The sequence below is a fragment of the Panthera tigris genome, chromosome E1, assembly GCF_018350195.1.
Source record: "Panthera tigris isolate Pti1 chromosome E1, P.tigris_Pti1_mat1.1, whole genome shotgun sequence".
Taxonomy (NCBI): Eukaryota; Metazoa; Chordata; class Mammalia; order Carnivora; family Felidae; genus Panthera; species Panthera tigris.
The window spans coordinates 45,768,735-45,796,710 of NC_056673.1; the positions used below are offsets into that span (position 1 = coordinate 45,768,735).

The 27,976-nt window shown below is 42.8% G+C and overlaps 1 protein-coding gene across 2 annotated transcripts in view; it reads left to right on the plus strand.

The window, feature by feature from the left end:
- Positions 1 to 687: 687 nt before the first annotated feature.
- Positions 688 to 27,976, plus strand: part of MAP3K3 (mitogen-activated protein kinase kinase kinase 3) — a 60,595-nt gene continuing 33,306 nt past the window's right edge. Inside the window, exons 1-3 of one of the 2 annotated variants that reach the window (XM_042966661.1) lie at positions 688 to 788; positions 10,512 to 10,633; positions 22,889 to 22,929. In XM_042966661.1, coding sequence (XP_042822595.1) covers positions 785 to 788; positions 10,512 to 10,633; positions 22,889 to 22,929 — 167 coding nt within the window. In that variant the 5' untranslated portion in view covers positions 688 to 784. The remainder of the gene's footprint in view (positions 789 to 10,511; positions 10,634 to 22,888; positions 22,930 to 27,976) is intronic. The other variant, XM_042966662.1, reaches the window with a different exon arrangement.

The following is a 27,976-nucleotide window of genomic DNA, read 5'->3' on the forward strand; positions in this document are numbered from 1 at the left end:
GAATGTGGGCGGAGCCTCACGCGCGAGCTGTGATTGGAGCAACAAACACCTCCCGGGGAGAGAGGGAGGCTGAGACGGCAAGGATGCGCAGAGGCGGGTGCTCAGAGCCCTCTACGTGATTGGCTAGAAGAGAGGGAACCGGGTGCTGTTTCGATGATTGGCAGGCGGTAGACAGCCTTCGGAAACGGCCTTGGCTTCGCCCATTGGCATACTGAGAGAGTGGGCGGGATTGGTTCATGGTGTGGTGCTGATGATTAGCTGGCGGCTGAGAGTTAGGGTGTTGGGGAGAGAGTGGGGTTGGGGGGCTACTGGGGCAGCGACTTCTTCCCTCTTATTGGCTAGCGAAGTGAGCGGGGGTGGTACGAAGGTCCAGCGACTGCCTGGGATTGGCGGGCGCTGCAGTGAGTGACAGACAAGGGGGCGAGCTGCGCGACCAGCGGTTTGTTTTTCGGAGCGTTCCTGAGGTGGAGAACGGTGGCCGGACGGAGCGACTGCGGGACTGAGAGACGGGCGGGCGGGCGGGCCGAGCGGCGCCGCCGAGGCCGGGCTGGGCCGAGCCGAGGAGCGCCGGGGATGTAGCGGGCCACCCTGCCCATGCCACAGCGCCCGGCCGCGGGCGGAGCCGGAGCCGGAGCCTGGGGAGGCGGCGGGGGCCCCGAGCGCAGCCCGCGCCCCCCGCGCGGAGCCAGGCCCGCTGCCGTCCCCGCCGCCCGGGCCCCCGGCATGCAGCTCCGGCTGCGGAGGTGACACTCGGGTCCGAGCCGCCGCCGCCGCCATCGCCACCATGGGTGAGTGTCGCCACCGCCCCGGCCTCTGCCCGCGCTGCTTCGCGTCGCCCCGCCCCGGGCTGAGGGGAGGAGGACCCTGGGCCGCCGCCTGACAGGCATGGACAGCCCGCCGGGCCCGGGCTGCGGACCGCCGGCGTCCGCCCGCCCCGCTCGCGGCTCGGCGGCCCGGGCGGGGGTTCGGTTTTTCTTGGCCCGCCGGGGCGGTCCGGGCCGGCGGAGCCGACTGGGCAGCCTCCTTCCGGGCCGCGCGGCAGGCGCATCCCGAGGAGGAGGCGGCGGAATCGAGGGCTCGTGCTCAGCGGGGCAGCCCGCTCCGGCCCGAGCGAGCCGGACCGCGAGCCCGAGGGCGGGGGAGCGGGAGCTCAGTGTGGGGCCCGGGCTGGAGGCTGGTGCAGGCCCAGCTGCTGTTGTGTCTTTTCCTTGATTTGCTTTTTTTTCCTGCCTGTGTCATTTCCTTCCCTTTGCTCACACAGGCCGGCCAGCGAGAGTTCCCGGGGCTTGCTCTCCAGCCCTGTGCGCGCCCCAGCTCAGGGGGGAGGGCGTGCGGGGAGATAGGCTGGGAGGTGATTAAAACGACAATCTCTGTTATCAGCAGCGCGGTTGAGAAATGCGAGACGCACGCAGATTGCTGGAGGTTAGGAATTGGTCGGGGACTGCCAGTTAGTCCTACTTTTTGAAAAACACGGTTGCAGTGTTTTACATTTATTATGTTTAGTTAGCGGCATCCCTGAAATTATGTAACTTTTTAAAGGAGCATTCGCTATGTAAAAGAATCTGTTCAGTCATTTTTTTTTTGAATACTTGCGATTTCTTTTGTGAAGATGTAATCTAAGAATCGCTTTTAATGTCTTCCACACGCGACATTTGACATTTTCATGTCCTTTTTGGTAATTTAGCAAATGATTATTGGACTAGGTTATGAAGCAAGTAACATTTTCGATGTTCTTTGCTGCTTTTGTTGGATCAGTTACTGTGATACTGTTGTCCACAATCACAAGTTTTGCAAAGTGTTTGGTATTGTCCTAAAAAATCAAGGAGTAAATTTCAGTGAAAGGATCCTTTGCAAAGGCATTCATTGCATCTGTGAAGTGCCCACGTGAAGAGGGAATGTTAATATTTGCTTTGCCTTATAGCAAGGTCAGGTCATTTTTGTAGAAGGTTAAGTGTATGCTGTGTCACATTGGGCAGATATTGTTTTGCTGCCTGTCTCTACACTATGGCTTTGAATGAATTGCCTTGTTCTGTTCCGTGCTGCCCTTGTACAGAAATGGATGGGTTTGGTTTGTTCATTTGCTGGGTTTACTGCTTCCTTCCCATGCTTTGCTTCGAAAGTGCTTGCTCTTCTGGGGTAAGTCTCCTGTGACAGTAAGCAGAAAAGGAACCCAGTAAGGCCTGTGATTTAAATCTAGAATTCAACAAATACTTATCAGACATTTATTACTGTAAATGGGGCACATAACTCTTCTTGTCCTCCCCTTCAACATTTATCTTGTGTTTTGGAATTTGATGATCGAACTCAATCCTTGAATTGGTTTGTGATAGTCTTTCCTCTTTGTCTTGTGAGGACAGTCTTAAGTCCCAAAAGGGAGTGTGTATTACTTGAGGGTGGGCTGACTCCCATTCCCCACTTTCTGGACTGCTAAATCAGAGTGCACAGATGTGTTGATTACATTTTAGTATCTAACATGAAAATAGATGTCACCCTGTTTTCACATTTCAAGACGTTTAAAAAATATACTTTAAGTGTATGAGTATATAGAGGGACAGTGATGGGGAGGAAAGGAACTGTATAGGTAGGGGCCAGAACCCCAGAGAAAAAAAAGGGCCCTATCATTTGTCTGCATGTCAGTTTTATGTAAAGAAACTGAGGCATTGAGAGGGGAAGTAACTTGCATGGTGGCTGCAGTATATTAGGCAAGTTGGTTTAAGAACCACTGCCTACCTTTCTTCAGCAGTTTCCTCTCATACTATTCTCTGTTTTTTGTGGATGACCTTGATATGCAATTAGAGCTAGTACTGAATCTTCCAGAACCTACCTAGAACTTTAATTTACTTTATATGAGGTTCAGCAAGGATATATGTACACGCACGCGCGCACACACACACTCACAGAGTCTGTTTCTTAAATACTGGTTTCCACTTTGGTGATGTATGTGATGAAAATTCAAATTCCCAGGTTAGTTTCCTTTAGTTGCTGTAGTTCTAAATAAATTGCGATCAACAAGAGGTTGATAAGAGAGACGTACAGAATTATTAGTATATTCATTATACTTGTTAAAACTTCAGCCCAGTGAGGAAAGGATCAAAACTAATTTGACTCCCTGCCCTGTAGGTTCTTTGGTTAGCAGTCATGTTTCCCTGAGCTGTTCAAAGCCCCACACTCAAGCTTGTTTGGCAACTTGGGTTGGTAATAAAAACAGGTTAAATTTTATATTGGCTGTTAGCCTCAGTAAATTTCTAGTGGGAACTACACTTATCCCTGTAAATAATAGGAAATATGGAAATAATTTACCTTTTTAAAATTTTTTTTTGGCTTTGATACTATGGCTATTAAAAAAATTCACATTAACTGGTCATTTTTGTTGGTCACGCTAGAATTCTCTCCCAGTTTTATTTATTATTTATTTTTTTAAAGTTTACTGTATTTATTTATTTATTTTGAGAGAGAGAGAGAGCAAGAGCAGGGGAGGGGCAGAGAGAGAATCCCAGGCAGGCTCTGCACTGTCAGCACAGAGCCCAATGTAGGGCTCAAACTCAGAAACTGTGAGATCATGACCTGAGCCGAAATCAAGAGTTGGACACTTATCAAACTGAGCCAACCAGGTGCCCCTATCCCAGTTTTAGTAATTATGTGGCAAATGCTGTTAGTAACACTTGAGACTAATTCACGAGTGTTTATTTGGACTTTTTATATGTGCATTCTGAAACTTAGTGGGAAGTGTTTTTGAAAAACATGTAACAATTTGGAAATGTTACAGGAAACTATAGTAAACTGAGTACAGGGTTAAGGATGGTGTGGTTTTGGTTTGATAGCTTGGTTAGAAGTCAGAATCATTGTGATTTACAGACACCTTGCATCTCTAAAGTTCCAACAACCTTCCGAGGCTCCTTCCAAGGCTAACTGGGAGCTCCCAGTTAGACCAGTTTCTATATAGACTCTGGTCAACAACTGTTTTGATTGAAATTTGGGTCACAATTTAATGAGTCAAGCTGGCCATGTGTTGACTAGGTTTCTGATACTTTTAAAAAAATTTTTTAACATTTATTTATTTTTGAGACAGAGAGAGACAGAGCATGAACGGGGGAGGGGCAGAGAGGGAGGGAGACACAGAATCGGAAGCAGGCTCCAGGCTCTGGGCCATCAGCCCAGAGCCTGACGCGGGGCTCGAACTCACGGACCGCAAGATCGTGACCTGAGCTGAAGTCGGACGCTCAACCGACTGAGCCACCCAGGCGCCCCGGTTTCTGATATTTTTTAAATGACAGTTGGATTTTAAAACTGAATTTTAGGCATTCATAAAAAGTAAATATCTATCCAACTGAGTGTTACTTAGGGGAATACATAAAGGATAAGAAACTGTTTTCTTGGTCCTGTCTATGTAAGCTATTCCTTTATTCTTTGCCCATTTGAATGTCTCTTATGTGTCAGGTGCAGTATTAGGCCCTGTATCTGCATTTATCCTGTCCTTAAGAAGTTACAGTTAGGTAAGGTGAACCAGAAACATGTAAACAAATAAGTGCAAGGAGTTGTTGTAGGTAATTTGTCAAAACTGTGTAAAGATGCATAGGAAGGAGACATCAATTCTGTAGTTTTGGGATAAACATACATAATCCTATAGTCTCCAGACCTTTGGGTTAATTTCATTAAACTTTAAAATAAAATATAGTGGTGATATGTTGATTCTTATGAGGAAGCAATGGCTTACTTTGTAATATGTATTTTTAAATTTTGGGTCATCAGTTACTTTAAAAAAATTTTTGTTTTTTAAAGTGGGCTCCGTGTCCAGTGTGGAGCCCAACACAGGGCTTGAACTCACGACCCTGAGATCAAAACCTGAGCTGAAATCGAGAGTTGGACAAAACCAATTGAGCCACCCATGTGCCCCCCCCCATTAGTTATTTTTGAAGGGCTGTTATGGGATATCCCAGAAACAGAAAAATAAACACCAGGATTTGACTTTGAGATCTAGCAAAGGTTCAACCATATCCGTGAAGGAAAAAAGTTTCTTATGAATTGAGGCTCAGACCTTTTTGCTTATACTTACTATAAAATGATGTTTGCCCAGGTATTGACAAGGTGGAGGCAGTGGGAGTGTGAGAAATGTCACGAAGAGTAAGATAGTAAAATCTGACATAAAGACATTCTGAAGACAGCATCTCCTGGGTGAGCAGTATACACAGATGATCTGGGAGAACTGGGTAAAGAGTTGGCCACATGAAGAAATAACATTGTTAGTTAAGCGAACACAACAATTAAAACATTACTGTAGGGATTTGTATATATGGAAAGGGGTGTCTGACATAGTAAACAGATGTCACACAGGACAACAATGTTTACTGAAGGACATGGTGCTACTGGAAACTTTTCTGGGGTTTTAGCCAAGGGGATTCATAAACAGGAGTGCCTTAAGACCCTGCTTTTATTTTATTTACTTAAATGTTTATGTATTTATTTTGAATGAGAGAATCCCAAGCAATCTCTGCACTGTCAGCCCAGAGCCCGATGCAGAGCTTCATCCCATGAACTGTGGGATCATGACCTGAACCGAAATCAAGAGTCAGATGCTCAAGTAACTGAGCCACCCAGGTGCCCAAGACCCTGCTTCTATTTATTTATTTTATGTTTTATTTTAAAATAATGTTTGTTTATTTATTTATTTTGAGATTGAGAGAGCGTGCAAGCAGGGGACTGGCGGGGGGCGGGGGAGAGAATGAGAGAGAGAGAGAGAGAGAGAGAGAGAGAACCCCAAACAGACTTTATGCTGTCAGCACAGAGCCCGATGGGCTCAAACTCACAAACTGTGAGATCATGACCTGAGTCGAAATCAAAAGTCGGATGCTTAACCGACTGAGCCACCCAGACGCCCCAAGACCCTGGTTTTAGATAGAAGTAATAGTTCATTCTGGATGATTGACTTCCTGCTGGAGCTAAGGAAAGAGGAATATGCTGCCTGGCAGCCCCCATACCATAGGTCGGGGTATCCAGAGAAGAAGTACATGCTGCTGGATAATTATGGATAGCTGTCCGCTTAAGACTGCTTAAGAGCTTCCACTTTTCTTTTCTTTTTTTTTTTAATTTTTTTTTCAACGTTTTTTATTTATTTTTGGGACAGAGAGAGACAGAGCATGAACGGGGGAGGGGCAGAGAGAGAGGGAGACACAGAGTCGGAAACAGGCTCCAGGCTCCGAGCCATCAGCCCAGAGCCTGACGCGGGGCTCGAACTCACGGACCGCGAGATCATGACCTGGCTGAAGTCGGACGCTTAACCGACAGCGCCACCCAGGCGCCCCAAGAGCTTCCACTTTTCAAGCCTGAACTCTAATCCTAGTTTCATAGACCCCTTCTTTTCTATTTTCTATGAATATTTGCCTCCATAGTCATAACCTCTTAATCTCTAGAATTAACTTCTTCCTCTGTGCTTCTTCCTGGTAGCTTTTAAGTGTGTCAAACCACCTCCATCCTCAGGAAATCTTTTCAAGGTGATAGCACACTATTACCCCAGCCTCAAGTTGTTCATGTGTAAAGTTCACAAATGAATTGTTGATTTCCACTACTTCCAACTTCCTTTTAATCTCCAACTTCTTGATTCCCTTTAAAATTTTGTTTCTGCCTCTATCACTGTATTGGACCTGCCTGGTCTATGCCTGCTACTGTCTTTCTTTGGTCCTGACTTGCTGTGGTGTCACTCTTGTATTTTTCCAGACCTCTTAAAATCTTTGCCAGCATACCTTCTTCCTACTCTACTCAATAAGGATTAATATTCATTGAGCTTCAATCCCTGACCCAGTTTTCTTCCCCTCAGCCCCTCACTTGCTTTTAGGTCCTTTCTTAAGTTTATTTTTCTAATCTCTCCTACATAGCTGGAAAAGCTTGCTTTTCTGAAAGAATCCTTATTCTATTAATAGTTATGTAAAATCGTCTATGAAACCTCTTGCTAATCACACTGTAAAAAATTTTTTACACGGATGTATTTATATGCTCTAGTTTGTATATTGTCTAAATCAATTGCTTTACTTGTGTAACCTTGTATTTCGGTGTCATTCATCCATTTACTCCTAGAGTTTGAACAGCTTGAAGTATCTTTCAAAACTATCTAATGTATAACACATATTAGTACTCAGTAAATGGTTGTTGGTAATGACTAATAAAAATTCAGGAATAAAATTAAGCATTAGGATAGAATAAGTAGTGTCCAGTCTTTTCCCATTGACCTTTCTCCATTGAAAATAATAGCCAACATTTTTTTAGCATTACTAAGTGTTAGGTACCACGAGGGAATAATTTGTAAGTTCGTTTTTCTTTTAACTCTCACAGCAGCTCTGTGATATGATATATTTATTTATCTCCATTTTATAGATGAGGAAATTGAGGTTTAGGGCGAATAGTGATTTGTTCAAAGCCTCCTTAAATCCAGGTCTTTCTGACTACATATAAATGACTGCTGAACGCTAAGAAAGCTGCTATTTGTTTTTAAAATTTTTGTTTGATTGTTTTTGTTTTTAAGAAATACCATACTGGAGGGTTAATAATTAAGTTAAAATCTCAATCCAGGAAGAAATGCCTAAAAGAGCCACTTGATTTACTTCCTGTCTTTATCCACGTCCTCAGTTTGAAGTATCAGTTTAAGAACCTGTCTGCCTCTAGCAGTGTTTTCGACTTTGACACAAAATCAGATTCTATTACCCTGTGTCATTTGTGTCAGTTATCCCGGGTTTCAGGAGATAGTGCCAAACCATTCCTCAAATGTGTTCTCAGCGCTGGAACTACCAAACAAGTTTATCCATGAAGTAATGCCAGGAACTGGTTAGCTTCCTGGAAACAGAATTTGTCAACCTGATAAACCAGCTCTTATAATAGCATCATCTTACACAGAATTAGAAACGCTTTCTGTAGTCCTGCTTGTTGTGGATTTGACTTAAAAAGCATGCGTCTCTGTGTGTACTCACATCCATCTCAGTTCAGTATCTGAGTTTAGCCAACAACAGAAATTACCAGTTCTCAGAGTGGTTATCTTGATAATGAAAACTCCATGTATTCTGCTGTTAGGAATATCACTCACTGGATGTGCCTCAGAAAACACATACCTAGTCATGATCCTCCTTATAGTGATCCCAATTTACTGTTACAGTTGGTCCAAACATCGTATACACATATTAAATATACATAATATATAAGCTTATGTATATTGTATACATAAGCCAATCTTCCTAGCTTAGATGTTATGCTCTAATTTTTAAACTTTTGCTGGGAAGTTAAAAAAACAAAATATGCAAGTCTCTTTCTTTAAGGAGCCTATAGGAAAATCACTAGAAAATATAAAATAATTGATGGGATGTATGTGTTTTAATTTTGACAAATGTCTTTTTGTAGGTACCCACTTTCTTTTTACTCATTATCCCATTTACTTATCCTTTTGGTTCTACATCACCTCTCAAACATACTTTGGTATATATTTTGAAATGGAATTAGATAGGAAGCTACTCTACTCATGTTTTTCCTACACATTTTTAAGTCTAATTTTACTTTTATGAGCAGTCAGAAACCTCTACAATGGGCACCTTTCTCCTTCCTTTCCTGCACCTTCTCAGAGGGCATGTAGGGTACCTGAGCAGATTTGATCTAGAAAGAAGAGAGGCAAATAGCACAGATTTACTTCTTATACTTCAGGCTGTTCTTTCCTTTCCACAAGGTATTAGAATATTTCCAAGGCATGATGATGAAAGACAAAAGATAGGTGCTCTATGGGTGGAGTCTTTTGTACTTGCTTCTTTTAAGCTGTGCTTCTGGTCCTCAAGTGACTCAGTCGTCACCAAAACAAGTGTAACAACTCATCTGTCATGTTCCTTTCCAGATCAACAGATTTATTTTCAACTCCCAAATGCTATTTGAGTAGACAAGGATGTCTTGAAAGACCTGGGAGAATTTTGCAAAACATGGAATTGGGCTGGTTTGAGTTCTGGGTTTTGGCCACTTGTCTTCAATGCATGAGAATTCCAGTACTCTGCTATTTCAAGAAAAGGGGATTAAAAGTAATGCCAGTAAGGCAGAGACAATGCATTGCTTGGCCAGTTAGGGAAGAAAAACAATAGAACTGCCTTTTCACTTCCCTGTGGGAAGCAGAAGGCCTATAAACTTGTAAAGAGTTGGGGTGGGGGGGGGGCGGTGCTCAAAGGCTAGGCATGTAAAACAGCTTCTGTTCAAAGCAGCTACCTTGAGGTCCTTGTTTGGTACCTTTTAAAATGTGCTTTTCTAGGGGCGCCTGGGTGGCTCAGTCGGTTAAGCGGCCGACTTCGGCTCAGGTCATGATCTCGCGGTCCGTGAGTTCGAGCCCCGCGTCAGGCTCTGTGCTGATAGCTCAGAGCCTGGAGCCTGTTTCAGATTCTGTGTCTCCCTCTCTCTGACCCTCTCCCGTTCATGCTCTGTCTCTCTCTGTCTCAAAAATAAATAAATGTTAAAAAAAAAATTTTTTTTTAAATAAAATGTGCTTTTCTAGGGGCACCTGGGTGGCTCACTAGGTTAAGCATCTGAGACTTCAGCTCGGGTTTTGACCTCATGGTTTGTGAGTTCAAGCGCCACATCAGGCTCTGTGCTGACAGCTCAGAGCCTGGAGCCTGCTTCGGATTCTGTGTCTCCTCTTTCTGCCCTCCCCTGCTTGCTCATGCACTCTCCCCCCCGCCCCCCCGCCAAAATAAATAAATCTTAAAATAATAAATAAATAAATACATACATACATACATACATAAAGTGTGTTCTTCTAGGGGCAACTGGGTGCCTCAGTCAGACTCTTGGTTTCAGCTCAGGTCAAGATCTCACGGTTCATGAGTTTGAGCCCCACATCTGGCTCTGTGCAAACAGTGCAGAGCCTATTTAGGATTCTGTCTCTCCCCTCTCCCCTCCCCTGCTCGCTCTCTCTCTCTCTCTCTCTCTCTCTCAAAATAAATAAACTTAAAAAAAAATTTTTTTAATGTGCTTTTCTACCTGGGATGCTTTAAGAATAAGTCTGTGTGTGACTCTGTCCCATAATCAGCTCTCCATGAATTCATCTTTTCACTCAGTACCCTACTACACTGTGCTGGTTGTTGTTCACTCCAACTTTTCATTTGTTTTTCCTGATTGAGTTTCTCTGGCACTGGAAGAATTGCCCTGTCTGAGCAACTCCCTTGCCGCCAGTGAATTGGTAAATATTGCTGCCAGAAATCTGATTGGAGATATGTTAAGAATCCATTAAAATTCAAATTGCCAGAGTCTGACCTCAGTTATCTACTTTTCAGAGACATCAAATGCATGTGATTATAGTTATAGGATCTGTCGTTTTACCTGGGCAGAACTTACAATTTTTAGTACTAATTTGCTGGTCTGTATTTTATTTTTAAGTTTTTATTTGAATTCCAATTAGTTACCATACAGTGTAATACTACTTTCAGGTGTACAATTTGGTGATTCAGCACTTACCTGTGGTCCATTTTAAAGTATCTTAGCCCATGTGCTCTCTTTCATTGCAGACGAACAGGAGGCATTGAACTCAATCATGAAGGATCTGGTGGCCCTCCAGATGAGCCGACGTCACCGGGTGCCTGGATATGAGACCATGAAGAGCAAAGACACGGGTCACCCAAATAGGCAGGTGTGTGTGGCCATGGCAGATCCACCTACAGTTGCTGGGAAGGGGTTTTCAAATGGGCAATATTTGAGAAGCCAAGGATACTCTAATACCAGGTTAGAATGCTTTTGGCCCCTTTCTTTCAGAGTTTATTAAGTGGTGAGTGGTATATACCAGCCAGGTGTGGGTCCTGATCTGGATCCCCAAAGCCTTGTGCATCTGACCTTGTGTATAGTGTTGTATCTGTGGAGAATAAGAATAATTCCTTCATGTATTATGGGGACAGTATTCATGTAACTCTTCCTTTACTGATTATTGGCAGATGTTTAATCCAGATTCATAATCTCTCAGGAGGTTTTTTAGCTACCTTACAGTGTATACTCAGGAAAAATTAGTTAATTTTAGTTTTAGCATATGTAAAATATAATCAGGAAGGGAAATTTACTTAATAAGATGTCACATAATATATTCTAAAGGTAACAATGAGCGATTTTATTATTTTTGTTTACACTTGTTTCCCCTTATAGTAACTTAGGTGGTTGAGAGTGTCTACTGAGAGTTGTGTGCTTCTTTAGGAAAATAGTTACTATTTTTATTAACATTTAAACCTGTGCACTGTTGAGAATCTTTTTCCCATCTCTAGTGTCATTTACAAACTCCCTGTTTCCTGGGTACTTTGGCCTTCAGAGAGGAGTGAATGATGGGGAGCTTTCCTCCCTAGTGGGTTATCTAGTGCTATATCATATGGCATGTTTAGTGTATTTGGTGAAAATTTGTACATGCCATTCTCCTTTGTGGTTCACTTCCTTATCAGCTAACCTTCCTTCTCTTTCCTCATTTGCACCTCGTTTACCAATTCTTCAGAAGAATCCTTGGTTCCTAGAGAAAAAGTAAGGCCCTAGAACTTTTTCTGTCTAAGGTCTTGCTAGATATAGTCTCCCAGAGTATTTCCTGCCTTTAGGAAAACTGGGGACCCTGCATCCTTTTGTTTCATGATATAACAGAAGGATTAGCTTAGAAGGCTGGTTTGTTTTTGTGGCTACCTTACAGAACTGGGGGAATAGGGCCCATTCTTTTACTATTTTCATACATTATTCTGTCTAATTGTGTGGGTTCTGCCTTGTGGTAACTCTTTGCTATTCAAAGCTGCTTTTGGAAGGAGCATTTTACCAGAAGTGAGTCCCCTCCCCCAGGCTTGAGCCTAATGACCTCACTTTCCTTCCTGTCTTCCTATGTGGAGTGTGCTGCTCCAGTCAGCTGATCTTTCTCCAAATGGGGCTGATAGTGTGGATATCAGTTAGGTGAAAAGGGGAAGCTTTCTTGAGTTGGAAGGCCCAAATGGACCAGTCCGGGAAGAGGAGGGTGGCATGGCCTCTGATCATTCCTTGAAGGGAGTTACCTTTTAGAGATCCTTCTTTTTCTTTTTCTTCTTCTTCTTCTTCTTTTTTTTTTTTTTATGTTTATTTATTTATTCTGGGGAGAGAGTGCATGAGTGCACACAAGCGGGGGAGGGGCAGAGAGAGAGAGGGGGAGACACAGAATCTGTACTGAGCTGTCAGTACAGAGCCTGTTTTGGGGCTCAAACCCAGGAACTGTGAGATCATGACCTGAGCTGAAGTCGGACACTCAACCGACTGAGCCACCCAGGTGCCCCTAGAGATCCTCTGCTTAGAGCCTAAAAACTATTATAAGAAAAGTCCTGATCTTTACTGTGCCTGCTGCTGTGTTATTGGAATAAAGTCAGTGGTTATGAAGGGAGAAGGCTGTGGAAAGGATTGACTGCTGGTTAAGAAGTAACCTTAACAAGAGGTAGTGGCTCTAAGGACCCACAATTTACTTGAATATCATCATACTTTTTCTGTTGCATGGAGGATACAAATTATTAACCTCAGTTTTTTTGTTTTTAAAGAGAAAACACAGCAGCAGTAGGAGCTCAGCCCTTCTGAACAGCCCCACAGTAACAACAAGCTCATGTGCAGGGGCTGTAAGAAAAAGAAATTTTTGGGAAGGAACCACATTACTCATTAAAGCTAAAATGTGCTTTCAAATCTGATCCAAGTGCTGGAAGAGTGTGGAGTTCATTTCCCAGACAAGTCATTTTAGTGGATTTGTAGGGAGCACTGGTTACTTATAACCTGTATTCTGTGCTTTTAGCCACCAATTTGCAGAATAGTATTATTCATAAGCAGTGTCTGTCAGTGCTGTCCAGTATACTTGGTGTGATGATAGAAGTGTTCTGTATCTGTGCTGTCCAATGTGATAGCCACTAGCCACACATAGCTATTGATCAACTGAGGAAGTCAATTTTAGGTTTTATTTAATTAAAAAAAATTTTTTTTAATGTTTATTTATTTTTGAGAGAGAAAGACAGAACATGAGCAGGGGAGGGGCAGAGAGAGAGGGAGACACAGAATCCAAAGCAGGCTCCAGGCTCTGAGCTGTCAGCACAGAGCCTGACATGGGGCTCAAACCCACGAACTGTGAGATCATGACCTGAGCCGAAGTCGGACGCTTAACCGACTTAGCCACCCAGGCACCCCAGATTTTATTTAATTTTAATTAATTTAAATTTAAATAGCCATATGTGGCTAGTGGCTACTGTCTTGGACAGCACAACTTTATATACTATAAGAGACTGTTGGTTTTGCTGGGCAAGAAATTAAGTGCATGCTTGGAGGTGTTTAGCAATTCATTGGTGTACATTCATTCTTCCACACAGGTCATGTGTTTCTATACATTGTGATAAGCTCATTCATGAGAATCCTATCTAAGATTCTATTCCAGAGGCATGGGGGCTGGGGGGTAGTGAAGCTGTGGAACTGACATGACTGTTTAGAAATGGAAGCTCAAAGTTGTATGCTAATATCAGACAGAAGGGCAATGAAAATGTCAAGATCATTTTTCCCCCTTAATAAAATCAAGGTTGTAGAATGGCCTCTCCTGGGAATTGTAGCAGATGTTCAGCTTCTGACCAGGGGAGGTATTCTTCAGTAAAATCCAAAAGGAGAAAGGGGGAGAAAGTCTCAGTGAATATATTTCTAGGAAGGATGGGGTGAGATGAAAGTGGAGGAAACCTTTGGAGGGAGATGTGTTTATAGCTTAGTGTAATGAAAAGAACCTGGCCTAGGAGTCTGCCAGTGTTAATAATCTGTTAACGTAGGACTTTACAGAGTGAATCCCTATTTGTTATTGTTGTTGTTTGCTTAGGCTTGGGATAGGATTAAACTCTATTCTCCATTACCAGTTCCTCTGCCAGAAAGTCCATACTTAGCAGAGAAGAATGAAAGATCAAAACCTAATTTAAATGGCTAAGAGATGCCAAATTGAGCTAGGAAATGTCAAATAGGGCTAAAGATTCAAATTGCAGAGTACCAGTTGAAAGTAACCAAGTGTTTGGTTAGAAAGGTTGCTTTTTCAGGCAGGGGATGGCGCTGACAGAGGCAAAGGGCACTTACTGCAGCATGAGAAGCGCAGTGCTGGCCACAGGGCAGCGCTAAGATTAGCAGAGCCTTACGGGGTTCAAGCTGGACACAGCAAAGGAAAGCCAGAGGAGCTATGGATTGACAATTGCTGGGGAGCTGAGGCCTGGAAGAATTGGAAAACCTAATTTAATATCTCTGCTTAGCAGGACTTCAGGCATCCTCTTGCCTAAGTGAGAAAGCTAGGTAACTAATTGAAAAAGAGAATGCGTTTGGCAACAACTAAGCGTTCTGAGCAGCTTCGGATGTATATGGGCAATGAGGTGCTCAACTATGAACTCTTTGCTAGGAGGTAGGATCTGGGTTCTCTGCATTCTTCCTCTTGTACGTTAGATCCCTGGAAGCCTACAGCCTTGTTAGAGCTGGCCGAACAATCTTAGATGTGTGGCCCATCCCAGTGTGTGGTTGGAGCCTACGGACAGTTTTGCAGGCGGTGATGAGCAACACCCCTTTAGCAGTCATCAGCTCACAGTGCTTTATCAATAGGTGCAATTTCTCTGTGAAGCTGACAGCTTAGTGTACTGAAAAGAGTACTGGCCTAGAAGTCTTGGAGTTGTTAATAATCCATTAACCTAGGATTTTACAGTTTACCGAGTGCTTTCAACAACAACAGTTGATAGCACGAACAACTGTAAGCATGTGTATGATGCTTAAAAGTTTGCAGAGTGCTTACACAAAGGTATTTGGTAGAGCCAGGAAGCAAACCCAGATCTTCTGACTGCTGGTCACAGTAATTTTACTGTATATAAGTCTAATCATCTTTCTAAACCTCAGTTTTTCCATCTGAAATAATACCCGTTGTATCTACCTCTTAAAGTTGTTGTAAGGTCACAGGCAGAATGTAAAGCATTTTGTACATCGTAAAACAGATGTACAGATGTAAAGTGGTAGTGATTACATCACTCTGTTATGTTCTGGCACTGCAGGTATGAGTTCTAGTGAAAGCCTCTAATCAGAATTCTGCATACTGTCATGGAACTGAAAAGGTTAAGGTTTTCTACCTTTATTGGATTGTTATTCCTGTCTATCAGATAGTTCTTTGCAAATTTCTGAAGCTAGCCTAATTTCTTAAAATCCCAGTGGAGGAAGAAATAGAATCCTTAATTCCCGTTTCTCTCAAGTCTTACCAGTAACTGGTAAGTAGAGGCTTGAATAGCATCCAGGCTCTGGGTCTGACTTTGCAGGTGTTCACTAGTGGGTGCTGAATGGAAAAGTTGCTTTCCTCATTTCAGGCACTAGCAGGACAGGACTCTTGGCTATCAGTTCTAAAGGAGGAAAATTCTGGGGGCTGTTCCTCCAGTATGGCCAGTGATTGAGCAGACTGTCTTTTGCTTTTACTGTGACAGACCTGGCTCTTCAGGACTTCCATTCTCTTTCAGGGGTTGTTGATAAGATTGTCTGGCTAGTTTGAAAGTGAAACATAAAGCAATATATAAGCTTGATATTTTATTTTATAAGAAGGCTGCTTTATTTATATTTTATACATATATATATTTATATTTGTGCGTGTGTGTGTAGCAGTGGTTTATTAGGCAGCAATAGCTAAGCAATATACCATTCAATCATTGATTCATTCAGATGCTCACTGAGCTGCTCCTGCATGCCAGACACAGTGCAAGGACTGGGCATATAGAAAGAACTAGGGCAGAGAAGGTTGCTTTACAGTCATCTCTTCCGTTGCCCTTAGGACTTTCCAGGCCCACACAAAATTATTTTTGTTGTCCTTTTTTTTTTCTTTTCATTTTTTATCTTTGGCAAAATAAGGACTCTAGTGCCAAAAATATGGGAGCCATTAAAGACACATAGCAAATACAGGGAAAAGGAGAGCTACTCTGAACAATGGCTAGCTGAAACCTTTGTCAAGTCCAATTAGTTCACAAACATTTGTTTAATAAACCCAGATTTGTACAGGGATTCCTGGGAGCTTTCTTGGGTTGCATGTTCAGTTGTTGAGTTTAGACTTTGAGAAGGTTATTTCTACTTCAGTTTGGCATCATTGTTGATTACTCCTATTGTCCCTGCTGAGTTCCCAAATCTGTAGTTCAGCCAGGAGGCCTACACTATCTTCCTGAGATTGGCTGTGGTGGGCAGGCGACTTGAACTTGCCTAGACCTGAATTTTTATATTGGAACTTCTTTTCTTAGCAGGGATGGCACCTCTCCCTTCAGTTCAACATGTGTCTGTAGTCAAGCCTCTTAGATATACAAAGAAATGTGTTGTGTTCCCTGTACCCTGGGAGCCATACAGTCTTATTGGGAAATGAAAACTACATTAAAAAAAAGAAACTGAGGTAGGATGCAACTGTGCCTAAATATATGGTACAGATAGTGAGTGCCACGAAAGTGTAAGGTGAGCTTGAGCCGAAGGAGTTACAGAGTCATTTCTGGAGGGGGTAGCACTTAACTAGGCTGTGAAGGAATGTGTGAATGTTTAGCTAGGTGGACAGGAGGAAGGGTGGCACTCCAAGTCAGGCAACTGAAAGGCTAAAGGCTTAGGGCAAAGAACGAACCTGGCTTATTTCAGGAAATAGAGTGGGCATTGTTTGGGCCGGAGAGAGCAGTCCTGCTGAGGACAGTGTGAGATGGCTACGTAAACTGAGTGAGCTTAAGTTCCAGAGGACTTTGAATGACAGCTGAGGATTTAGACTTTATTGTATAGATCAGGGGTGTCACTGATTACTTTTTGAACAAGGAAGGGACATGGTGAAAGTGGTGGTTAAGATGACTGAAACCGTAGAGGAATGTAGACTGTGTTGGCAGAGGGAGCTCAGAAGTGCAGAGTCCGCTTTAGGAATCCAGGAGTAAGGGGAAAGGGTCTCAGTGAGAGTGATGACCGAGAGAATGGGAAGTGGGGCTCTGTCCCAGAGGCCTTTGAAGGGAGAATTGGAGGGGAGAGGAAGGAAAGAATCAAGTGGAACTCAGAGGTTTGTCTTCAGCCAAGAGAGCAGTGGTACCAATGTTAGAAATGGCATTGATGAGAAAGGAGACTAGTTTAGGAGGATGGTTGGGGCAAACATACATGTAGTGAGGTTGAGTTTGAGATCATAGTAAAAAAAAAAAAAAATTCAGATTGTATGCATGTGTGTATGTGTGTTTTTGCAGGTCCACAATCCTTTATCTGCATTTCTGAAATCCAAAGGGTACTGGAAACTGAAATACTTTTTTTTCTTTTTTTTTTTTTTTTTTTTTGGTAAATTTGTGGCAGACTCATTTGGCAGCAAAACCTGGTTTGAGTGGACTTAGGGCTGTTTATAGTCTTTATTTATTCCACTTATTGTGAGTATTCACACTTTTCACTACAAAAACTAGCTTGTACTGTGTTAACAGAAAAACCCTAAGTCTTAGGTGACTTAACACAATATGCCCAGTGTGGGGAAGGGAAGGACAGTGTTCCCCACAGTCAGAACCCTGATCGAGGGTGGCCCCACTGACCTGGAACATGTGGCCACCAAAGAAGAGAGTGTAGAACTCAGTTATGTTCCCAGCTCTTGGTCAGAACTAGTGATAAAGTCCCAAACTAACTTCAAGAGAGGCTAAGCAGGACAGAGGTGCGTGGGGGAATACCTGTTCATGTTCTGCCTGTGCTGTGGAAGCGCTGCCCCAGGGACCCTCCCTGGGGGGAGGCGTCACATAATATATATGACAGGTACCATACTTCCTCTCTAAGCTAAAAAACGCATTCTGAAACCCTTTTCGCCCCAAGAATTTTGGCTAAAGGCTAATGGGACCTGTGTTTTCATTTATTGAGCACTTACTATGTGCCAGGTACCATTCTCATGTCTTTACCTAATTATTTCATTTAATTCTTCTGATAACTCCATGAGATAAATATTGTTACTATTCGCACTTGACAGATGAGGAAACTGAGTTACAGATAGGTTAGTCAAATTCAAAGTCATAGAGCTAGGAGGTTGTAGAGCCAGGGTTTGAAACCGATGGTTGGACTCTGCTGTCACATTTTTAAGAACAACATATCTGCCTCAAATACATGGCAGACAGAGGAAGTTTTGCTTGAGAGATTGGGGCTGGTCATAGAGATTTGGAAATTTTCTATTTACAAGTTGCCTATTTTTTTATTATTAAAAATTTTTAAGTTTATTTATTTATTTTGAGAGAGGGTGGGGGAGGGAGGGAGCATGTGTGTGCCAGCATGAGCAGGAGAGGGGCAGAGAGACAGGAGACAGAATCCCAAGCAGGCTCCACGTTGTTGGCACAGAGCTTGAAGCAGGGCTTGATCTCAACAAATCATGAGATCATGACCTGAGCCTCGCAAGATCAAGAGTTGGACACTTAACCGACTGAGCCACCCAGGTGCCCCTCAAGTTGCCCATTTTTTATTCTTACTGAAGAGAGGATGTGAGGAAAGCAGGAGAAATCCAGAGGCCAAAAGTCCAAACATCAACATGTGGGGGGAGGGGTGGGAGAAGGCATGAGGAAGAGGAACCAGCAAAGAAGCAGAAGTGGTTAGAGTGATGGCAGGTTCCCTGGGCTGGGATAGAGTCACAGAAGGCAGGGGAGGAGAGAACCTCATGAAAGAGAACTTGGCCACCAGTGTGAAATGTCTCAGAGAAGCAAGGAGAATGGTTGGCAGGAGGAATTGAATATATTTATCTTTATCTGAACTTTTCTTATCCATGGCTTATTCTCGTCAGCCTGACAGGGGGAACTTGGATTTAGGAACTTGGCAGATGTGGGCACACCATGTGGTACATGCCAGCATCCTGCCCTAGAAAGGCTGTCACCACATCAAAGAAGGGATTCAGAGCCCTAAGCATCTTTGTTTACACTGCTTACTAATCACAGGCTTGGTTGGTCTTGAGTAGGAGTGATTTGTGGTTTAAGGCAAAAGTTTAAATTCCCTTTCTAACTGAATTCACACGGAATAGTGCTTGGATTATGGTCGTCATTAAATAAATTCAGTTCCTTCAGTCCCACAAAGGGACAGAGGGGATTCCTTTGTAAGTACATCGAAGTATAATGTCCCAGTTTATGAATAAGAGCTATTGCTATATGTTTTTTATTGCTATAAAAAATGAGATGAAAAGCAACAAAAGAATACAATTTTATTTTAAATCAACAGAGAGAAATAAATCCTAAGGGGCTTTAGTTAATACATCAATATTGGTTAACTAATTGTAATAAAAACAAATGTACTATAGTAATGTATGATGTTAATAATAGATGAAACTGTTCGGTGGGAGGAAAGGTATGTGGGATCTGTTTGCTCAATTTTTCTGAAACTCTAAAGCTGTTCTAGAAACAGAATCTGTTAATAGAAAATACTAACAGTGCAAAAGCTACACCATGGTGTGCTGGACTGTGAGCAGCAGCAGGTGAAAGGCTCTGGTAGCCCCCCTGCGGGGGCAGACAGGTTTGCAGACTTCGGTGAGCGCTCGGGTACTCCCGAGCCAGCTGTGGGACCAGAGAGTGTAGGCGGCTGGAGGTGGCACGTCCGTGTGCAGCGGCATGTCGGGGCACTGTGCTGTGGAGGGCCCTTGCCATGCTAACTGCTCAGCATTCCAGGGAAGGAGAAAAAGAGGACAGACAACTGCTGTCACCTGTGTAAACCTCAAATCCACACAGTAACTTTCTCTGCAGCACTGCCCCACCTTTCTGCTTGCACATGCCTGCACGTGCGCGCGCATACACACACACACACACACACACACACACACACACACACACACACACACACACACACACATATATATATACTTACACTCACCTAGAGTGCAGACCAGATGGGGCACGGTGCTTTTCCATTCTACTTCCTCCATCCCCATCTACTCACAACCTCAGCCAAAGCATCCCCTACTGGCTCCCCAGGCCCCATAGCTTGCTGCATGATTGGTACCTCAGTGTCCTGGTTCTGACTTCATTATTACTCCCATCTCCTCCATGAGTTCCAAGAAGTAAGGTCCCATTGAAGCTCTGCGTCTGTGAGTAAAATAAACCTCCTCCTTTTTTTTTTTTTTTTTAATGTTTATTTATGTTTGAGAAAGAGAGAGAGAGACAGAGCGATAGCAGGGGAGGAGCAGAGAGAGAGGGAGAAACAGAATCCGAAGCAGGCTCCAGGCTCTGGGCTGTCGGCACAGAGCCCGATGCGGGGCTCAAACTCATGAACCGTGAGATCGTGACCTGAGCCGAAGCCGGACGCTTAACCAACTGAGCCACCCAGGCGCCCCAAAATAAACCTCCTTTGCCTGTGTGACACTTAAGTTGTGGCAAAACATGATGGTTAAGAGCTGGGCTTCCAGGGTTTGAATCCTGGCTCTTTAAAGCATGGTGACCTTGAAGGAACTTATTTAACTTTATTGTCACTCAGTTTCTCCTGTAAAATAGGGACAATAATAGTATTTGTTGTGAGGATTTGCTTAATTGATACATGTAACAGGCTTAGAACAAGGCTTAATACATAGTAAATGTTCAGTAAATGTTAGCTATTGTCATATACTATTAATGGATGAAGTGGTCTACATGTTACATTAAAGAGTGAGAGGGCAGGATCAGAGCTGTGTTTTGAAGAGTTGTCACATTGCAGGTCAGCAGAGCGGGAGCTTTGCCATCCACTGTTTAGTATATGAACTTTTCAGGGACATGAAGCTCTTTGAGCCCCAATTCCACCTTGTCTTTAAAATAATGGGATAGAGGGTGGCATTATTATATTTTGATTCAATGATTCTCAAGCTGTGGTCTAGGGATCCCTGGGAAGTTCCCAAGAACTTTTCAGGGGGTCCGTGAGGTCAAAACTATTTTCATATTAATACTAAAATGTTACTTGCCCTTTTTACCCTCAATCTCTTAAGAATGTACAGTAGAGTTTTCCAGCGACTGCATGATACGTATTATCACAACAGATTAAAAGCAGAAGTTGACATGAGAATCCAGCTGTCTCCTATTAAGCCATGCATTAAGGAGATTTGTATTCTGTCACTAAACTCTAAAAATATAGTTCTTTTTTATAACTGTGTTTATGTTAGCATGTAATATTTTTTAAATTGTTTTAAAATGAACAAAATAAATATAAATTTTGTTTTAATTTCTAATGTGGCAAATATCAGTGGATACAATCTATGCAAACAAAAGCTCTTTGAGGTCCTGAGCCTTTTTTTCTTTTAATTTTTTTAATGTTTTATTTTATTTTTTGAAAGAGAGAGACAGAGTGCAAGCGGCGTTTGGTGGGGCAGTGGGGGGGGGGGGTGGGCAGAGAGAAGGGAGACACTGAATCCGAAGCAGGCTCCAGGCTCTGTCTGAGCTGTCAGCACAGAACCAGAGGTGGGGCTTGAACCCACGGATGTAAGATCATGACCTGAGCCGAAGTCAAATATTCATCCGACTAAACCACCTCAGCCTTAAAAAAAAAAAAAAAAAAGTTTATTTTTGAGGAAAAGAAAAAGACATAAGTGGGGGAGGGGCAGAGAGCAGGGGAGAGAGAATCCCAAGCAGACTCCACACTGTCAGTGCAGAGTCTGACACAGGGCTCAGTCTCAAACTGCAAGATGATGACCTGAACCGAAACCAGGAGTCAGAGGCTTAACCAACTGAGCCACCCAGGTGCCCTATCCTCAGTCATTTTTAGGATGTAAATTAGAACCACTCGTCCAGTTCAGTGGACTATAAGAGAATTCTAGCTTTCTCATCTCTTGGGAAAAAGAAGTTCTTTATGTACCCACCCCACCTTTCGCATTCTGTCCTGTTTCTGTCGACTTCTCTGTCTGCTCTGTGTTTCTCATCTAAAGATACTCTGAAACTTTCTTCTTTCTTCCAAGCCACAGCCTATTAATTTCTCTTTCTCAGTATACTTTTCGCTCACTGTCCACTCTTCCTTTCCTCCATCTCTGTTAATTTGTTGGTATCCTGACAAGCTTAGTTTTATTTTTTCACTATACGTGTTCTTTTCTTCTGTAATATCTCTTCCCTTTTCCTGCCATTTTAAACTCGCTTGCTCTTTACAGTATTTCTTCCTCCTTGATTTGTTTCTTAACATTCTAATGCTTCTACTTCCTCCTATTTCTGACGTTTACACTCAATTCTGTTCTCGCTCAATCCATTTAATAAATATTAGGCACAAATATTAGATACCATTTCCTTTGCTTGTCACTGGTAGTACAGAAACAAGATAGACACGGTCCATAGGGTACCCATAGGCTACCCATGATAATAAGACAAATCTGGAGACACTTCTAAGGTAACTTGTCCAGGGTCCTGCTTTATGCCACCAGGGGTAGTCTTGAAAGGGTCATGGAAATCCATTGTAACAGCAGCAACCGCATGTCTACTATGTATGAGGTATCTTGTGTATATTATGTTGTTTAGTTCTCATAGCTCTTCAAATCAGCTATGTTTAGCCTCACTGTACACATGGAAAACTAAGATTCATAGAGCATAAGTAACTTGCTTGTGGACTTATAGCTAGGAAGTATCCATCCCAAGATTTCTCTTTCTCTTCAGTCATATCAGCCAAGAAGGAAAGGTGTCCTGGCCAGGAGGTGATATGGTAGGAGAAACTCCAGAGCCAGTTGTAGAAATAGAGCGTATGAACTTAGAAATGACATGTCAGCATAGCAGCTGAGCTGGGCAGCCACTTAGAGATCTTGTCCTAAGAGCTTTGTTGCCCCTGAAGTTAGAACTCAAAGGCTACAAGTCACTGGAAAGGAATGCGTATGAGGTAGAGACGCTGTAACGGGAGCCATCAGGGATGTTTGCCTAAGGTTGCTAAAGGACTACCTGAAGCTTACCTGGGAATGGCAGGATAACACATGCCAGAGAACCCACTAACCTGTCTATCATTCCTTTGACAGAGTGACGTCAGAATCAAGTTTGAGCACAACGGGGAAAGGCGGTAAGTCTGCCTTCTGATCAGTGGTTGTGTTCACGTGTGCTGCGGTTCTCAGAAAGCATCGAGCTTATGGAAGCTGTTTCCCTGGAGTGATCCCTGTGGGCTCCCTGGCTAGATGATGGGGTTGATTTGGCATAAAAGGGCAATTTTTACTTTTGGCTTGGCTTACCAATTAAACTTTATTTTTGGTCTTAGGAATGGAAGCCATTTCAACTGCTTTTACTGTTTTTACTCTTCTGCTATTATTCTGCTCCTGTGGGGTCCACCATTTTGCTAGGGGAGGAAGTCAGGACTCCAGCCCTACTCAGTTATGACTTCCAGATACACTGACATTGTGCCACCTGATAGCATCAGAAGGAGATCAGGAGGCGTCTGGGTGGCTCAGTCGGTTGAGTGTCCGACTCTTGATTTCCACTCAGGTCATGATCCCAGGGTTATGGGATTGAGCCCCATGTCAGGCTCTATGCTAAGTGTGGAGCCTGTTTAAGATTCTCTCTCTCTCTCCCTCTGCCCCTCTCCTCTCTCTGTCCTCCCTCTGCCCTCTCCTCTTCTCTCTCTCTCTTCCCTCTGCCCCTCTCTTCTTATCTCTCTCTCTCTCTCAGAAAATAAAAATAAAAAATTAGTTAAAAGAGGATCAAGATTCTCCTGTGATGTGGTGCTATTTCCAGCCCAGTAGAGTGGCCCTGGCCCCTGGCTTTGTCCACCTGATGGGCCAGGTTAGTGGCTTGGAAGTTTCTTTATAATGTGTCAGGGTCATGGGAAGCTGCATCAAGTCTGTCAGTTCTGAAAGATTTCAGATCATTTGAGGACATAGAAAGAGGGAGTTTTTCAGTCTATATTCAGTATCTTACCTTGTTAGGGAAGTGAAAGTAATGTTATGAAACGCTTTTGTCCTTTCCTCCATTGTTAGCATTTAGTTTTTTGTAGGAAGCCAAGATAGAAGTTTTCAGTGGAGAAAAATAGGACTCCACTTAATTTCTAAAGTTATTTAAGGAAAAACTTATTTTTTTTAAACTCAACATGGGGCTTGAACTCACAACCCCAACATCAAGAATCGCATGTTCTGACTGAGCCAGCCAGATGCTCCTTAAGGAAGAACTTTTAAATAAACTTTATTTTGAGAGAGAGACAGAGCATCCCAAGCAGGCTCCGCACTATCAATGCTGAGCCCAGTGTGGGGCTTGATCTCACAACCATGAGATCATGACATGAGCTGAAATCAAGAGTTGGATGCTAACAGACTGAGCCACCCAGACGCCACTTAAGGAATAACTTTTGAAAAGCATACAGAACTCTGGTAATGGGATAATTGGGACCCTGTGCGTGCACGCATGTGGCATATATGTGCCTGAGTGTGCTTTTCAATATGTTTCCTGCTATTCCAGTCTCTCTCATTGATACCCCACTTTTGCCTTTGCTTTGAGCATTTGGAAATGTGAAGAGCAAACCCATGAGAATAAGCTCTTCCTATTAGATTAGTTCCACCAGAGGACATTAGTGCCTCCAAACATTGTTAGCACAAGTCCAGATATGTGGCTGCTGTTCTCCCTTAAAAAGATATATTAACAAGCCTGCAAGGTTGTCAGAGGTTGCCTGGTGGAAACACTGTGGTCTGCGGAGCCAGAGCCCTGCTACTGCGGTGTGTGTTCTAGGGCTGTTTCAGGCCTGGAGGGAGGAAAGTCTTCTGATTTCTGTCCCCAGCGGCTCATCCTGTGTCCTGCCAGTAGCAGAGAAGTTAAATTGTCACTTGATTGTTGCTGCTTTTCACACTTCTGACATGACTGGGTTTTGGAAGGATTGCCAAACTCAGACTGGCAGAGAGTTTTCAGAAGTAGATATAAAATCAAAAGCGCAATTGTGTTGGAGCCTAATTATGTGGTTACGCTCTCCTGAATTCCTGTTCCCAAAGTGGTATGTAGTTACAGTGAGCAGACGTACACTGAGAAACTGTATGTGTTTAGTTTCAGAGAAGCTGCCAGATCGAAACCACAAATATTTAAGGTGGTCAGGTAGGAATGGCCTTTCAAAGCCTGAACAGCAGAGTGTTGGTATCAAGATTTCGAAAACTGTGCATTCTCTTTTTATGGAGCTGTTTTCAGGAGCCATTGCATTTCACTGTTTGTGTACTATGTGTGGAATTGAGGACTTTTAAGTTGGTGCGGGAAAGCCAAGTTGCAGCTGCACTGTGCCAGACAGCTCTGGTTTCATGTGTTTTATGTCTTAGAGATTTTATAGAGGATATGATTGTGGGCTTTCTTTACTTTTTGCAGGGAATATGGATAGTATATATCTAAATGTTGTAGGCCCTTAGAGAATTAGAATGTACAGAAAAGAGGGAAGAAATAGTCTTTTTCCATTCACCTATGCTAAGTATCCATTCTGTTTCCCTTTGCTTTGGAAGGGTAGGGATCCGGCTCCTAACGCTTTTACCTTTTAGCCCCAGGAGGGCAGAAGAGGACTGTAGATTCAAACTCCTTCCCTTGGAAAGCTTCCCTGTCTGGACACTGGTGAGGGTGGTTGTCACAGGTGTTAGTCCCCTCTTTGAACCATTGGCTAAAAATGCCTACCACTCAGGGTGATGGCGGCAGCTTCGATCTTACCAACGCTGATAGTCCTGGTTTCTGATCTTGACTTTGGGGCTGCTTTTGAGGTTTTGAATGGCTTGTTGCCAGGCACAGTGCAGGAGAATTTATCTGAGCCTGATCCTTTTCTAATGGTGTGCTAGGGACATATGAATGGTCTCCTGGTATTTTATTCAGGAAGACTGGCCCCTGTTGCTGAGATGCTGATGAAGGAGGTATGATTTGCTATTAGGAATTAATGGAAAGCCATTCTCTCAAAAGTCTCCAGAAAACGTCCATATCTAGATAACCCATATCTAGATAGCATTACACAGTATCATTCCTTGGCACAGTTGGTTTGAGGGAAAAAAAATACAAGGATTACAGTATGAATGGATTCCCAGGTGGGATATGAACTAATATATTCAATATAATTTCCAAAAATGAAAGGTGGTGATGGATAAAGGAAAAGTTATGGAGAAATTATCTTCCTGGGATGTTAGGCTTTGTGTGAAGGATAGATTGGTTGATAGAAGTATGCTATTAAGGTTGTCCAAAAGAACTTTCTGCTATAATGTAAATGTCATGTACCTTTGTTGTCCAGCATAGTAACCACTGGTCACATTGCCTTGTGGCTAGTGAGACTGAGGAACCAGTATAAAATTTAATTTTAATCAATTTGAATTTAACCAGCTGCATGTGGCTAGTGGCTACCACATTGAATAGTACAGTTCTAGGATGATGGAAGCTTTTATGCTGCCTACTTATTTGTGCCAGCCTGGCACAGAAGAACATTAAAGAAATTATCTGGTCAGATTCCATTAAAATCCAGTAGCTTAGATCCCTCTGTCCTGTGGTTTATTGCTTCTTACTCTGGTTATACCACTTCCCACTCTGGAGGAGCAGAGAAGATGTAAAAAAACCACACACTTCTCAGCATGAGGAGGGCAAGAACTGGAGAGGCTCCATGGCTGAATACTGCTACTCTACCGAGCACTAGTCATATTTCGTCCAGCCTAGGCTACTAAGAGATGAAGGTGGTTTTGATATATATTTTCCCCATCACATTAAGCATAAATTCATGTGTTTATTAGTCATTCATAACTCTTTGAATTGTCATAATATCCTTGTCTATGTTTCTGTTGGGTTGTTTGTCTTACTGATTTTGCATGGATTATTTTTCCAAGTTTGATATTTCTTAACTTTGTTGAGGGCTGATCATTTTGCTATCAGAAGTTTAAATTTTTGTTGTTAAATCTGCCTTCTTCCTCCTTGTCTTCTGTATTTTATATAATGCTTAGGAAGACCTTCTCCACTCCAGTATTTTTTAATCCTATGCATTCTTCTGTATGTATGTGTGTGTGTGTGTGTGTATACACACACACACACACACACACACACACACACACACACACACACACGTAGAGAGAGAGAGAGGGAGAGAGAGAATATATGAGTTACTTTCTGATATTCTCTTGTTTTCACTTATCTCATTGTTTATTTTTATCTTAAGTATTTAAGTTGTAATGTATTGGGTTGGGCCCATATGACTGCTTTTGTACATCAAAAATTGTTGACTACCAGCAGCATACAAAGGTAGAGAGAATGTTATACTGAACCCTTCTGAACCTGTAACCCAGATTTGATATTACCAATATTTTGTCAATTTTTTATATATTTCATTCTTCTGTTTCATTCATTTTGTATGTTTAATCTTCCCCAGTTTTAAATTTTGCTGTGATGTTTAATTGACAGATTCTTTTAACACATCTTTGAACAAGTTCTTACTCTACTCTGTATTTATAGACATTGTTTTTTGGGGGCACCTGGGTGGCTCTGTTGGTTAAGTGTCCGACTTCGGCTCAGGTCATGATCTCACGGTTCGTGAGTTCGAGCCTTGCATCGGGCTCTGTGCTGACAGCTTGGAGCCTGGAGCCTGCTTCAGATTCTGTGACTCCCTCTCTCTCTGCCCCTGCCCTGCTCGCACTCTGTTTCTCTCTCAAAAATAAATAAAACATTTTAAAAAAAGTTGTTTTTTGAACTGACCTAATGAGTTTCTCTAGAAAAGTGTCAATATCAACACTACTTATATGATCATGTGTCACTTGTTAAAAAAAAACTTAGGCATGTAACCAACTCAAGGGAAATTCTTTTGACTCTTAGGTAGGAAATCTCAATTCTGAAGATAATCAGCATTGAGATTCCTCTGGCATCAGCAATGGATAAGACCTTTCAAGTCCTGGAGTTGAGTCATTTAGGAGTTAAGACCATGTTTTCAGGACCACTGCTCCAGTCTCCAGGTTTTCTTCCTAACAAGAGTGTTTAGAACCTAATGTTTAAATCCAGATGTCCTGCTTTTTTCTTTTTTTAATTTTATTTATTTATTTTTGAGAGAGACAGAGAGCATAAGCAGCGGAGGGGCAGAGAGAGAGGGACAGAGGATCCTAAGCGGGCTCCATACTGACAGCAGAGAGCCTAATGCGGGGCTC